The sequence below is a fragment of the Setaria italica genome, chromosome II (genome assembly GCF_000263155.2).
Source record: "Setaria italica strain Yugu1 chromosome II, Setaria_italica_v2.0, whole genome shotgun sequence".
NCBI lineage: Eukaryota > Viridiplantae > Streptophyta > Magnoliopsida > Poales > Poaceae > Setaria > Setaria italica.
In genome coordinates, this window is record NC_028451.1 from 13,853,366 (window position 1) to 13,869,026 (window position 15,661).

Sequence of the window (15,661 nt, forward strand, 5' to 3'; positions counted from 1 at the left end):
GTAGACCGTTATCTAAGGTTCAAGCAGTAGTGTTTTCATGTTCCACTTCCACAAGGACTATTCAATCTTCTTAAATTCAAATAATACCGAGAAAATGACTTGTGTCTGGTCCCAGAGACTCCTGCAGGATTCAGATTGCAATTGTCGCGTCACATTTCAGAAGATCTGCTTAGTGAAGTGAATACTTACCTTGACGTTGACGTTGTTGATATCAGGGGATGTCTAAATTTTAAAGTGATTGGTTTTTCCTACCTTTTTTTTTTACTTCTTTCAACAATTGGATCCAACAACAAACAATCAAATAGTATTGTTGCAACTTCAAGCCATATATTTGGTTGTAGTCTTAGGTAACTGAGAGTGAGCAATCTCTTCACACACGATTGAAACTTACCAAGGCAGTAATTCATTTCTCTGAATCCTGAAAGTACAAAATTCAAAAGACACAACTTGATCCATGGCATGCAACGTTAGTCGCAGCTCAAGCTTCTCCCTTTCCTTCACAACACGACGGTGACCAAGTAAGAAAATAAAATTACAGGCACGATTCACACATCACTAGGGGAATGCAGAGACCGTGGAGGGAGGGAAGAACACCGTTCCCTTCTTCAACCTCCTCCTCTTTCCACACCGCCTCTTGCGAAACCCGGACGCACATTTCTCACCATGCACTGCTCACCATTGGCAGCAGAACAATTCAGGGAATTAGGGGTAGTTGACCAAGGACCGGTAAGTCACCCCGGGCTTCCACCCGGCGGGGATGGCGTTGTTGACGACGAGCACCCTGCCGGAGTCGGAGGTGAGCCGGAGCCCGAACGGCGCGTTGAGCCTCTTTCCGTTGTTGAGCCGCCACATGGCGCCCCAGTTGTGCGCCATGGACGTCCAGGCGCCGCTGCCGGCCTCCATCAGGTCGACGGCGTTGAGGTCGCCGTCGTCGTCCTCGAACTCCACCAGCACGTTGAAGTAGAAGGGGTTGGCGCCCTGGTCCACCTTGAAGGCGATGTTCACGCCGGGGTACTTGCACTGCACCCTCCTGTACTGGATCCTCAGCACGCCGCCGGCGCGGAGCTTGTCGGCCATGCCGGGCCTCGCCATGGCGCCCATGGCCGTGCCGCTCATGTCGAAGTGGGCGACCTCGCCGGGGAACAGGTCGCCGGGGGACCTGTCGGTGATCACGATGGTCACCGGCTGGCCGGAACACGCCGCGTTGGTCGTGCATTTCACCTGCACGTTTTTACCATCCAGTCAGTACCTGCCGACAACCCTGCAATAATTGAGATATACGACGGCAGTTCAGTGGTAGGCCGCGTGACCACCACACGAGCATGCATGCTGACCTCATAGCAGGCGCCGCAGCCCTCGCCGTCCCTGTACAGCGGCGTGCTCCCGGCGGCGATCATCGACGAGAACGGCTGCTTCCCGACGGCGGTCTGGTACCCGCACGCGCCGCCTGCAATATTCACAATGTCAGCGACATCGGTCAGTGCATCGGCACAATAACAACCGTACGTGGAATGCACGGTACACACTACGGCGTCGACATGACAGGCATGGACACAAGCAAGCGCGTGGCGCTAACCTTCGCCGCCGTCGCCGTTGGGGGCACCGTAGTACGTCGCGCCGGCGCCGGACAGCCAGCCGCCGGAACCGTACACGGTGGACGGCGACGAGGGGATAGCGGTGTAGTTCCGGTGGGGTTTGGCTGCGGGCGCCGGCTTGTGGCCGCTGACCTTGACGGCCGGCGCCGGCTTGTGGGTGACCTTGGCTACCGGCGCCGGCCTGTGGCTGACCGCCTTCGTCTTCGGCTTCGCCTTGCTGAGCTTGCGGGTGCAATCAATGGGGCTCACTACAAGTGAGAGCAAGACCACAGCTGCCAACAGCACTGTGCAAAGCTTGGCCATTGCTGCTGCTGCTGCTTCTCGTTCTTCCAAGCTTACCACTTGGAATGTTCAGCTAGCTAGCTCGATTGTTCTTGGGTGAGCTGGAACAGTGGGCACGAGTGGGGTATTTATAGGAAGAGAGGTCACTTTGGAGGGGCCGACGATGCGCAACAATTTTGGGGACGACTCTACCGGTCGATTGAATTATTGTGGAGAACGTGACAAGTTGGTGTGTTCCCGGAAAAAAGTCCAAGCCAACCATTTCTTTAATTTGTATGAGTACCTAGCGCTGTGAGCTAAAATCATGTGTAAATGGCCAGTTTGTGAGTTCAATTGGGCAAATGGCCTCTAAGGAGTAAGGAAATGCAAATGGAAAACACGTGTAGAGAAATTTAATCTGCAAGTGTGTACTGTCGGTATGCGAGAAAGGTGTTCCAATAGTTAGGGCTCAAAGCTAGTATATTTTACGATGAGTTGCATACTATGGAGTATGGACATGCGTAGCATACATGATGCCCAAGAGATGCTATACCTAGTCATCTGCTACGCATAGTAGCTGAAAATTTATATTGCATGTTTTAAATCATTAATTTACTCTCTTTGGTCCTAAATGTTTTTTCACCATTGATTTTTTATTACAACGTGTGACCTAGATACTAGTATAGCCAAAATCATGTAAAAATCGATTGTGAAGTGAAGGTTGGAAATGGTCTTTAAAATGAACAATCATATGCATTTCTTCCATTTTAGGGTTTACCTAGATAAGTTTCCTAGGAATATAATATCTTGAACTCCAACAAGAAACTTTTTCTTTACAAACACGATACAGATACTTGATGATCAAACACATGCGCCTGATAGTACTATAGGCATTTTGTTGAAATTTGTGGTTTTGCCACACCATATAAAGAGAAGTTCATCGGAAAATCACCTCGGTTGCTATAACAAATAAACATATGAGAGCATTGTTGAAATCAGAGCCATTTTACAGTTAATTTCAAATATTAAATAAAACATGACATAAACGATAGCCATAACAGGAGCATGAAACTTTGTGTCTATAGCAACAAACATAAAACATGCAATGGAAACTATGGAACACAAGAACTAAACCAGAAAGTTCACGAGGAAGTACCCTGAGGCAGGGCCAGTTCCGAAGGAATCGAATGCGCCATTACCCGACATTGGTAGTCGAGCCTATTCGATGTAGTCGATCAGAGGTCGATGCCGTGCAGATAATCGTCGTGCAGTTGCGTCTCCAGGAAGTAGTGGTTCACAGTGAGCAGTCGCGCAGATGCGCTCCTCAAAAACTTGATCGCCCTTCTACTCTTTGGGTGCAGAGTCTCGTGTAAGGGCGCAGCTTCGGAGACCTACTCTTCTGGCGTGGTAGGTGCACACAGAGCACCAGAACGAGAATAGCAAAAATAGTGCAGTAGTGGAGAGAGCTCATTGGCTGGTGTGTTGTGCACGGAAGACTGAGAATGAGCGCCTCTCTTATAGGCACCAGAAACCTTTTGGGTGTCCAGATTCATTGCCATTATTCAGCTATAGTAACCCCAGCCATCAACGGGCAACCGTTACTAGTCATTTGTTGTCACCCTTTTAATCCACGTAAGTTACTAGTCACTAAACACCGTGTCAATTACTAGTCATCAACTCGTGATTAAAAATTGCAAAACCAGACCAAACCCAGCCCACACATCACGTCCAACCAGCCGACCAGCCGGTCGCGTTGCGGCACGGTGAGGCAAGGTGAGCAAGTGCGCGCGTGTGGCATCCTACTATCCCTTCCTCAACTTCTCAACAAGTGCAACATGGCTCCACCTTATAAGTTGGTTAGGGACCCTTTCAACTTTCAAGTTGGTTTTATTACAAATGTAACCACCACCATGTGAATGGGCCTTGGGATTTAACTGAATTAATAGACCACCGGCCCATTTAATCTAACAATCCCCACCAAATTCCAAGGCACATGTTCAGTTCCACTGCTGTTTGATATATCAGCTTTTCGATGGAGACCTTGTTAAGGTTGAGTATCCACCTAGAGCATAAGCTACATTTGTCCAACTTTGAACAATGAACTATGCCTTGAATTGCCAGTTTTGTGCGAACAAATTTTACTTAGGTCCTTTACTGCTACTAGACTGCAAATTGCATCCCCTCTAGTTGGAGCATATAAGTCGTACTCCACGGCCTTTCACGAGTCTCTAGAGATTACCTAATCTTATAGATTGTGACTAGTACTCAAACTCATATAGGTATGTTCCTCAAAAGATGTTTCTGCAGGTTAACATCTTTGCTTAAGATAAGCCACTTAGATCACATTAAGGTATTTACCAACCTGCCATGCAGATTTAGGAGAGATTGCATCTCGAACGAAGTAGGTTCGTACAATAGTACTCTCCTTCTCAGTTAGTCAATAGCTTGTTACACCATCCTAGTTCACGAGATCTCCAATCAAATAGAACAGGTTACCACTATGACATAACTCTCATGTGGGTATCATTCCCATCTCCCTCTATGCCTCGTCTATCATATTTCGTGAAAGACCTTTCGTGAATTGATCTGCCAGATTCTTAGCCATCTGAACATAGTCCAGTGCTATCACTCCGGAGTTTCTCATCTTTCTGATAGACTTCAGCCGCCTCTTCACATGCCTTGATGACTTCATGTTATCCTTAGAACTGTTCACCTTGGCAATCACTGTTTGATTATCACATTTCATTAGGATAGCGGGTATCAGTTTCTCAACCACTGGCAAATCCATCAAGAGATCACGAAACCATTCAGCCTCAATTGTGGCAGTATCCAACGCTGTGAGTTCTTCTTCCATTGTTGACCTTGTTAAGATGGTCTGCTTGCAAGACTTCCAGGAAACAGCACCACCTCCAAGTGTGAACACATATCCACTTGTGGCTTTTATCTCATCAGCATTTGATATCCAGTTTGAGTCATTGTAGCCTTCCAGTAACCTAGGATACCCAGCATAGTGAATTCCATAACTCGCGGTGCCTATTAGATAGCGCATTACTCTTTCAAGAGTATGCCAATGATCATCTCCAGGATTTGAAACAAATCTGCTAAGTTTGCTCATACCAAATGAGATGTCAGGCCTCGTAGCACTAGCTAAATACATTAGCAAGCCAATGATTTGAGAATATCTCAATTGATCCCTTGCTATCCTTCGGTTTTTCCACAATATCACACTAGAATCATAAGGCGTGGGAGTAGGCTTGCAGTCACTATAACCAAAGTGACTCAATATCTTTTCCACATAATGGGATTGTAGTAATGTAACCCCACCATTGCCTTCTCTTAGTAGCTTAATGTTCAAAATTACATGAGCCACTTACATGTCTTTCATCTCAAAATTTTGAGACAAAAAGCTCTTAACTTCCTCAATCAATTGAGGTTAGTTCCAAAGATCAATATGTCATCGACATATAAACACAGGATCACTCCTCCCCTACCAAAGTGGTAGTACACACATTTGTCGGCTTCATTCACAACAAAGCCTACAGACATGAGACTTCTGTCAAACTTCTCATGCCATTTGAAAGAGCATCTAGACCCCTTGTGGGTTTTGGTGATTGAATGATAAAAACAATTAAAGGACTAATGAGCTTGTTGAGCTTTGGCAATGTTTTATTAGAAATGAAAAGGTCAAGCTCATATCATGTGAAGCATGCAAAAGTAAAGAAATGATAAGCAAAGATTGAATTGAGTGAAAGAGACAAAGATGGAAGTGAAATTATATTGTCTCATTAGTTGTTTGCTTATATAATCAAAGAAAGTTTAAAATTGCATGAGGATTGATCAAGATTACAACAATGATATACGTGATCAAGAGCAATGGTGAATTGAATGGAATTTCAATGATAGGTTGATTGGTCACATGGATGGTATTCCTTATTATCAAGAAAGAAGATATTTGACCAAGTACTTAGTATTTCAAGGAAAGTTAAGATAGAAGATTACTTGGTCATAATATTGGTATAAGAACGATATTCAAGTATGAATCAAGTTCATTTATTGAAGAAGTGGATTTCAATGGGTATTCATTGTTGATGCAAAGAAAAGCTTAACTTGAGATGACAAGCTAGGGTGAAAAAGTCAAACAAGGACTTAACTACAAGATACTAAGCAAGGATGAAGTGCAAGTGGTGACTTGGGCTGATGGATCTTTTCTAGGGTGAAGAAACTAGCACTTAGGAGAACTTTGAGGAACTAATCAAGCCATGAAGAGTTAAGCAATTCAAAGTATCAAATAATTGTTGAATCATAAGAATTGAGGTGACTTGAGTATGTCAAGTTGATTATTGATCATATATGTTGAGGAACATCAAGTCACTAGCTCAAGGATGATAATGCTCAAGAAAGAGAGAAAGAAATACTTGAAAACCCCTCAAAGTATGATTTTGAATAAAAGTGGCATGGTGAAGATATTCAAGATCAAGTGATTTATATTGTGTTTATTCTTTGATCTTGAGTATAGGTAACGCCGTACTATCAAGAGGGATGCAACGTGGATAGCTTCGCTTATGTCTCGGTGCTCAAACCTAACATTCCAAGTGCTAACATGAGAGAAACACTTGTCACAACACTTGCACCGGGTGGTCTTGGAGCTTGTTTTTAGTTGGAATGGATACTCCTCTGAATAAGCTTTCCATAGAGTCCAAGATCAACGAATTCAGAGCCCGGAGTAAAAAGTTATGGTCTTTTCTCTTAGGTGACTTGTGATGTCTAGTAGACCTGTGGAAATTCCGGAGAATTCGAAATTCCGTAAGTTGTGGAAATTCTAGAGAATTGTGCGGAGTTTCCAGAACTTTTTGAACCTAACAGTTAGTTTTGGGAGTCTGGAGTTTTCGGAGGTTTTTCTGGAAGATTCCGGAACTTAACAGCCCAACGGCTAGTTTTTGGGGGACGGATATTTATACCCCTCATCTTCTCCCATTTGGAGCTACTGGTTCCCCATATGAAAAACACATCTCCACAGCCCTTTTGAGCCCTCCCATCTCTAGTATTGCAAGAGATTTGAGAAGAAAAGAGATTTGGGGTGAGAGATTGAAAGATTGAGTGAAAGTGAGCACATCCATCCTTGAGCACTCGAGTTCATAACAAGAAATCTTTATGGCGTTTGTTAATCTTGGAGGTATTCCTCCTAGACGGCTACGGGTCGCCCAAGAGCTCCCAAGGTGTGGTGAGTCACGGGACAGTTTGTGTAGGTCGAGCTTCGCCTCCGAAAGGGAAGAAGGTAACTAGTGAAGTGGGGAAAGAGTTGAGTGCAACCCAGCTTCTTTGGAAGCACCCAACAGAGATGTAGGATTCGCCTAGGGTAAATCTGAACTTCGGTGAAACAAATCATTGTGTCTCCTCACTGGTTTGCTTACATTTGCATTGCACTTCTATTTCATTGTGATTCTGTAATGTTGGTTGATCTACTCGGGCGTTAGTGTTTGTGAAGTGCAGGAACTTTGTGATCCTACTAAGATACACCATCTGAGCATACTCTCTAAACCTGGTTTGATCTTTATCTCACTTGTAATGCATAAGGTTTGGCGGTTCTTTCTGCCCGAGCCGAAACTGGAAGTTCTGGTTTTGAAACCAGAAAGTTCCGGTTTTTAAGCAAACAGTTTTATTCCGCTGCTTAAGGCGTGTGTTCCCTATCTTCGGAGATTTCGAACATTTCTTCGAAGATTATGTAATTTGCAGAATATCTAGAATTTTGAATAATTCGCAAATCGTTGATAAACTTGTTTTAAGGGGCAACGATTTCAGGTTACGCCTATTTATTCCCCCCCCCCCTCTAGACGACATCAAGATCCTTTCACCATTTCTTAGGTGTTTGTTTGTGGCCATACAAAGATTTTAACAACTTGCATACCTTTTCTTCTTGATCTTCTACTACATATCCATTAGGCTGATCCATGTAAATTTTCTCATCCAACTCTCCATTAAGGAAAGTCATCTTAACGTCCATCTGATGGATGAGAGAAGACTGTCTGAGGCAGCCAAGGATAGTAATACTCAAATAGTGATCAATCTGGCAACTGGTGAGTAAGTATCAAAGAAATCCTCGCTTTCTTTTTTGGGTGTAACCCTTGGCCACGAGCCTTACCTTGTACTTTTCAATAGTATTATCTAGCCTAAGCTTCTTCTTGAATACCCACTTGCATCCTACAGGTTTGCACCCGTATGGACGATCAACGACCTCCCAAGTCCCATTAAACATTATGGAATCCATCTCACTTTTGAGCTTCCTTTCAATAGTTAGCATCAGGAGATCCATAAGCCTCAGCAATAGTTTTTGGAGTATCATCTACAAGGTACATAATAAAGTCATCACCAAAAGATTTTTCAGTCCTTCATCTCTTACTCTTTCGAGTCCCTTCATTGTCAACCTTCTAATGATTTTCCTCATGTGGTTATTCAAAGTGTACTACTGTATCATTATGTTTAGGGGAATTAACAAATTCATGACTAGAACTGCTAGATGTTTCTTTCATAGGAGAAATGCTCTCAAAGAATGTGATATCTCTAGACTCCATGATTGTACCAACATGCATGTCTGGTACTCCAGATTTTATTATCAAGAACCTATATCCGACACTATGAAAAGCATAGCCTAGAAAGACACAATTAACTGTTTTCGGTTCGAGCTTGTGTTTCTTAGCAACCGGTACATTAACCTTTACCCAACATCCCCAAGTAAGCAAATATGAGAGTGTTAATCTTTTATTTTTCCCATTCCTCGAATGGTGCCTTCAATTTATTTTTCATAGGAACTCTGTTAAGTGTATGACAAGTAGTTAACATGGCTTCAGCCCACCATTCCCAAGAAAGTCCGGAGGTTTCTAACATGGCGTTAACCATCTCTGTAGCGCGGTTCTTTATTTCAGCCACTCCATTTGACTCAGGAGAATAAGGTGGTGTTTTCTCATGAATAATGTCATGTTCCTCACAAAACAAATTGAACTCATTAAAGAAATCCTCTCCACCTTGATCTGATCAAACACGTTTTATCTTCCTCTCAAGTTGATTTTCAACTTCGATCTTATAGATCTTGAAAAAATTAAATGCCTCATCTTTCGTTTTAAGCAAGTACACATAGCAATATCTAGTAGAATCATCTATCAAAGTCATGAAATATCTCTTTCCACCTTTAGTCAACACCATTCATTTCGCACAAGTCTGAATGAACTAATTCTAACGGTGCCAAGTTCCTCGCCTCGGCAGCCTTGTGAGGCTTGCAGGGTTGCTTAGATTACACACACTTGACACTTATAATTTTTGACCAAAATGAATTTTGGAATTAAAGTCAAATTAGCTAGCTGCAACATACAACAGAAATTAACATGACAAAACCATGAATGCTAAATATTTGATTCATCATCATTACACACATGATTCATAACTTTATTATAAGAGTCCGATAACGACAAGCGAAACAAACCATCACAGTCATACTCTTTACCAACAAAGGAACAAAACTTAGACACAACATATTTGTTCGACTCAAATACCAACTTAAAACCATCCTTACAAGGGATCCGCTAACAACTTTTTTATTTATTGAGGGGACATGTTGCATGTTCTTCAGCCGCACGGTCTTTCCCAAAGTAAACTTCAGATCGACCGTACCAACACCACGAACAACAGCACCTGAACTGTTCTCCATCAACACGGATCCAGTCCGTAAGAAGAAAATAAAGAAATATCAGCACACACATGTATATTAGCTCTGGTGTCAATCCACCAATTTGGTAAATAACAAACTGAAAGAACAGTAGCATGATTACCATACCATGATGTTCCCTTCTCAGCATCACTAATAACAACATTAGCAGACTTCTTCTACCCGTGCTGCCACTCGTCCTTACGGTCCTTGCAGTCCTTGGCTCAATGGTCAAAACCACCGCACACAAAGCACTTTACCTTGTTATTGTTCTTCTTCTTAAAGCTGGTAGTCTGAGCAATCTTGTGTTGAAACTTAGCCTTTCTTTTGCCCTTATCCCTTTGGGATTGGAAGTTCCTATCCTTTTGCTCTCGTCTTCTCTTCAACATCAAGAGTGCCGATCAAACCGGTTATAGTAAATTCCTATCTCTTGTGTTTCAGAGTAGTAGCAAAGTTTCTCAACGAAGGAGGCAATTTGGCAATGATGCCATCTGCCACAAATTTATCCAGCAGCGGGCACCTGAAGTTATCGAGATCCTTAGCAAGTGCCTATAACTCATGAGCTTGTTCAACCACAAGACGGTTATCGACCATCTTGTAATCATAAAACTACTCCATGATATATAGTTCACTGCCCGCATTGGATACACCAAAATTTGCCTTAAATGCATTCCACAACACCTTGCCAGAGGGATGCTGCATGTATGAATCGACCAAGTTCTCAGCAAGAACACTGATCACAGCCCCTTTGAACAAGTTGTCATCAGACATGTACACACTATCCCTTGCGGAGGTGTACGGTCCCATAGGACGCTCCTATGGGACCCTCCTTGGTAATGAACCACCACACGTTCATAGCCGTGAGCCACAATTCAAGTCTGCCAACCCAATTCTTGTAATTGGTTCATAAAAAATATTCGGCTTAAGTTGCGAAGCAAAGTCAACTACCGAAAAAGCGCTATCAAGTTTTTGGATTGTTGGAATGAGAGGCATTTTATGGTTAATTCCAAATATTAAATAAAACATGACATAAACAATAGCTATAACAGGAGCATGAAACTTTGTGTCTATAGCAACAAACATAAAACATGCAATGGAAACTATGGAACACAAGAACTGAACTAGAAAGTTCACGAGGAAATACCCTAAGGCGGGGCCAGTTCCTCTAAATGCACTGTTACCCGATATTGGTAGTCGATCCTGTTCGATGTAGTCTATCCATGCACAAAAAAAACAAAACAAATTTATTTAAAGATCTCCTTTTCTTCTGAGAACAAAAATGTTTCTAATAACTCCAACTTTAGTCAAAATAATGATGTATTCTAGTTACCAAATGTCCAAAGTGCTCATATTCACACGCTACACGATTTCTTTCCGTTGATAATTATCTTCGCAGTAACAGACGAAACTTCAAAATATTCAAACAAAGCAGAGTAATTATCTAACAGTAGGTTACACGCGATTTGGGGGATCGGGGGAAATAATTAGTGAGGTCTATGTCATGATTGTTGGCTTGTTGCTAATTAACACCAACATGAAGGAGACCAACCTCTTCGATTATGGAGCCGATCACGTTCACCGACCAAGGATTTGGATAAAGAAATGGAACCCCACGAGGAAGAACTACCTCAGAAGTTCGTTAGGATAGCACGGTTGGAAGAAGAAGAAGAAGAATCGCTGGCCATCTTCGTTTGATTCTCCTTTTCTCAAACGCATGGTTGGCTACTTCATCATTCCTTCATCTTTACGATGATACGAGCTAACGAGACCCCACCACAGCTTACCTGTCGTGCACGAGCAATGCGACCCAAATGCACAGATCGTTCTCTTGTGCCAGGAAGGAGGATGTTTGAAAAATCTCTTTTCTTGTATACAAATAATGGGAGAATGTGTGGTTGCAGGTGGCTGCGTTTGCGACTTTGCACTCTGCATCTGACGCTTTACGCACAATCAGAGCTGAATAATCTGAATCATGTGCCATGTGATCTGTCGATGCGATGAACCACTTTATCCAGGCACAAGGGGCCTGGGAATTCAAAGAGTGCAATCGTATCATGCATTATAATTGCAAGTTGCAACAGCTTCCCCGGTGCTCAGTGCTGCATCCCGTCAAACTTATCTGCTTTTAATTAGTGGCCGGTAGCGCTAAGCAACTCTTGACATGCTAAACTTCTAAATTTTTAAGGAATCGCTGAAGTATGTATATATTCTCGAGATCTAATCATCCATGCCCTTTTGAATTATTATTAGTTGAAGCAGCCCCACAGAACAGCCACAGAGCAACGGGCTGTATATGTCTTTTGGATCAGATTCATTGATCGAATGTCAGTTCAAACGGTTCTTGTGTGGTTCCTCCTATTTCAAACCTGGTAAATTAAGCAGCTTGCTATTTTACCACTGCTAAGCCTTCACCCACTCCATAACAACCATCTCTAGTTGCTTGACATGGTTCGTTTATAACCTCCATGCACTCCACCTCGATCTGTATTGTATCAGTTTTCCGCAAGTCAGCCAATATGTATCTCTGAAAATTGCATGTATGAAACATGCATCTAATAATCTTCTTGTTGCAAAAATTCACCTATCGTACATGTATGAAGCCCATCCTGCCCGTTTTGATAATATAGAGACATTGATGTAGTCTTTACCAAGTTAGGTAATTCTAAAATAGAAATCCAATATTTTGTCTAGCTTCAACCAAAAAAAAAATCGCCATTGAAAATTTTGATAATATAGAGCCATTGATATAGTCTTGACTATCATAAAAAATCTTCACTGCAATATGCTGATGAATAAGTATACTCCAAGCATTGAAACAAGTTTCACTATTGATGCTCAAGCATGAACACATGGACCTAGCCCAAGAACGAAGGCGAAGGGAGATCGAGCTAGCGCGCGCGGCACATGAGCTCAATCAGTGAGCGCTGGGTCCAGCAGGGGGACTCGACTGGTTTTGTAAATGATGACATTATATCGCTTTAGAATGCCGATTAATCAGATCGTCGCGGTGTATGACCACACTGTCTGCAGCACATGCAGGATCGTGTGATCCCGACAGTGACTAAGCAGCGTCCTTAAACGTCACTACCTAATCCACAATTATATATATTCCTCAGCCAGATGGTCTCTTTCTTGTACCATTGTCCATACTGTACTTTTACAAGCTCGATCTAGTAATCATCAGTTACCACGGTAAGAATAACGAGAAAGTACTGGTTCCAAAAATAGTAGCCAAAGCTGCAGCAAGTTACAAGTCATCTGCTCATAAATGCAACTTAGTTTGCCTAAATTCAGAAAACTCAGAGGTAGAACACGTGTAGCTGGGCGGCAAGGGCCTTTTGATTCGTCAGGATCACACCCGATGCACTGTTCAATCGGCATTAAGCAGAGTATCCAGTTCACAGTTCAGTACTGCAATGGAACCTCCGGTGTACAGACAACAGGTACAATGGCCAAGGTTTTAGTACTATGGGTAATCCTTTTCGAAATTTAAACAATTCAATTAATAAGTGGGGCACCAATCAGTTGGGGGGGCACATTCAAGCCTCACTAGTGGTTTTGCCTGCTTTCATTGAGACCTGCATTTGTCATGGTCTCCAGAAAGCCAGCACACAACATGACGGGGAAATTGATTGAGTTGGTACAAATAAATGTTGCAAGCAAAGGAAATTATAACCCATACGCCAATTTAAGTGGTTTCATAGAGAATTGGTCGCTGGTCAGATTATCCAGGGACTGCACTCCATATTGGCTGGTGCATTTTCCTGGCAACCTACTTAAAAATACGCTTGTTTGCATATTCTTGAAAGTGAAAACATCGTGACAAATATGATGACTTGTATTGTTGCAAATTCAACGTAGATTTCACTTTATCATTACTTGTTGGCAATTTTAAATGGAGGGTTTCAGATCTAGTCGTAAATTGCAATTCAATTTTGGGTTACTTACCTTAAATTTTCATAAAAGCCACACATATAAATATTTATCATTGGGAAAACACACATATATCACATGGCATGCTCAAAGTTACAATAGCGTTAATATATTGGCGGTGGTGACCAAATTCTTCTTTCCATCTCTAGCGGAGTAAAAAAAAGTGTATTGATGTTCAAGATGCACCTGACGCAATGAGCACCTCATATGCAATTATTCACTGGTCAGAGATTCTGACCCAAAATTAGAACCCACCAACGTGGTAGATCCATGGGAGAGACCCAACAAGGTATACACACCAGCAGCTTACTCTAATCTCAGATAGATAGCTAGGTTATCATCTAATGCCGTAGAGACCAGAGAAGAACAACAATCAGGGCTAGAAAAGCTGGGGCAGAGTGGAAAAATGAAAAGGATAAAAAGAAAATTGCATTTGATTGATTGTGGAAGGTTCTTCAATCGACCTTGGTCCTTTAGATTCATATAGATTGGAAAGGTCTTAATTCGATACAAGTTGAATATATGTAAAAAAAATGGGTCAAAGCAGTCCTATGACTCAATATACAACTCTATTTTGGACTCCATTTGAAAATTTCTGGTAAATGGTAAAAAGTTCCGGCAAACACAAGATAATTTTTCTGTTCAGTCGGAATTTTTTGCTTCCCTTATCTTTTTTAAGAATACCGAACCAAGTTCTTCTCCTACTGGTATCGAGTAGAACATGATGAACAAGATCTCTTCATAGATATCCTCTAAGTTTAGATCGGCAACTGATTATTGGAAATTTCCAAATCCTAGTTGTCGCCAACTTCCAATTGTCATAATTTTCTCATCCGAACTCAAATGTGCGATTTCTTTGTGTTGTCCATTTCGATCGTCTGAGCAAGGACTTCGACATGGTAAAATCAAATGTGTGATTTAATCTCATCTTGATGTTGGTTAAAGGGCGCCTTTATGTCTCCAATAGAATAAGCTAAAAATGTTGTGGAGTCGCTAATTTTGCTTGTCAGCAATTGTCTTTGTCTTCAATGCACCTTCAAACTATTTTTCAATGTCATCACAAAGCGTTATGATTCATTTCTCAGAATTCTGAAAGGACTAATTCAGTATCCAAAAACGTCAAAATACACAACTTGATGCATTGGCATGCAACATTTAGTCACAACTCAAAAAAGCTTCTCTTTTTCCTCAAGTACACAGCACCAAACTAACAAATCGAGATGAAGAAATGAAATTACAGACATGGCCCACACTGTCACGCATCACTTGGGGACTGCATACAGAGACCGTGGAGGGAGGGAAGAACGCCATTCTCTTCTTCAACCTCCTCTTCCTCTTCTCTGACTTCTGACATCGTAGCCTCTCACAACACCCGGCCGCACACTACCCGCCATGGACTTCTCGAGATATCCCCCTTTTCATGGGTAGTTCACCAGGGAGCGGTACGTCGTCCCGGGCTTCCACTTGGCGGGGATGGCGTGGTTGGCGACGAGCACCCTGCCGGAGTCGGAGGTGAGCCGGAGCCCGAACGGCGCATTGAGCTTCCTGCCGTTGTTGAGGCGCCACGTGGCGCCCCAGTTGTGCGCCATGGACGTCCACACGGTGCTGCCGGCCTCCATGAGCTCCACGGCCTTGAGGTCGCCGTCGTCGTCCTCGAACTCGATGAGCACGTCGAAGTAGAAGGGGTTGGCGCCCTGGTCCACCTTGAATGCGATGTTCACGCCGGGGTACTTGCACGGCACCCGCCGGTACAGGATCCTCAGGACGCCGCCGGCGCGGAGCTTGTCGGCCATGCCGGGCCTCGCCATGGCGCCCATGGCCGTGCCGCTCATGTCGAAGTGGGCGACCTCGCCGGGGAACAGGTCGCCGGGGGACCGGTCGGTGATCACGATGGTCGCCGGCTGGCCGGAGCACGCCGCGTTGGTCGTGCATTTAACCTGCACATGGGCGCATTATTGTTTAGAGAGGAGGGACCAGGCACAGGCAGCCGACAGCGACTTTAATTTGCAGCAGCACGCAGCCGAGGTACCTCGTAGCAGCGCCGCAGCCCTCGCCGTCCATGTACAGCGGCGTGCTCCCGGCGGCGATCATCGAGTCGAACGGCTGCTTCCCGACGGCGGTCTGGTACCCGCACGCGCCGCTGCGTTCACAGTTTTAGGCCATCGATCCCATGTCA

At 43.4% G+C, this 15,661-nt stretch overlaps 1 protein-coding gene across 2 annotated transcripts in view; it reads right to left on the reverse strand.

The window, feature by feature from the left end:
• Positions 1-380: 380 nt before the first annotated feature.
• Positions 381-15,661, reverse strand: part of LOC101754261 (expansin-B11) — a 15,832-nt gene continuing 551 nt past the window's right edge. Inside the window, exons 1-3 of one of the 2 annotated variants that reach the window (XM_004956054.3) lie at positions 1,577-1,992; positions 1,335-1,447; positions 381-1,221 (exon numbers count right to left, since the gene is read on the reverse strand). In XM_004956054.3, the coding sequence (XP_004956111.1) occupies positions 703-1,221; positions 1,335-1,447; positions 1,577-1,898 (954 nt within the window). In that variant the 5' untranslated portion in view covers positions 1,899-1,992 and the 3' untranslated portion in view covers positions 381-702. Of the gene's footprint in view, positions 1,222-1,334; positions 1,448-1,576; positions 1,993-15,661 lie in introns of those variants that run through there. The other variant, XM_022824512.1, reaches the window with a different exon arrangement.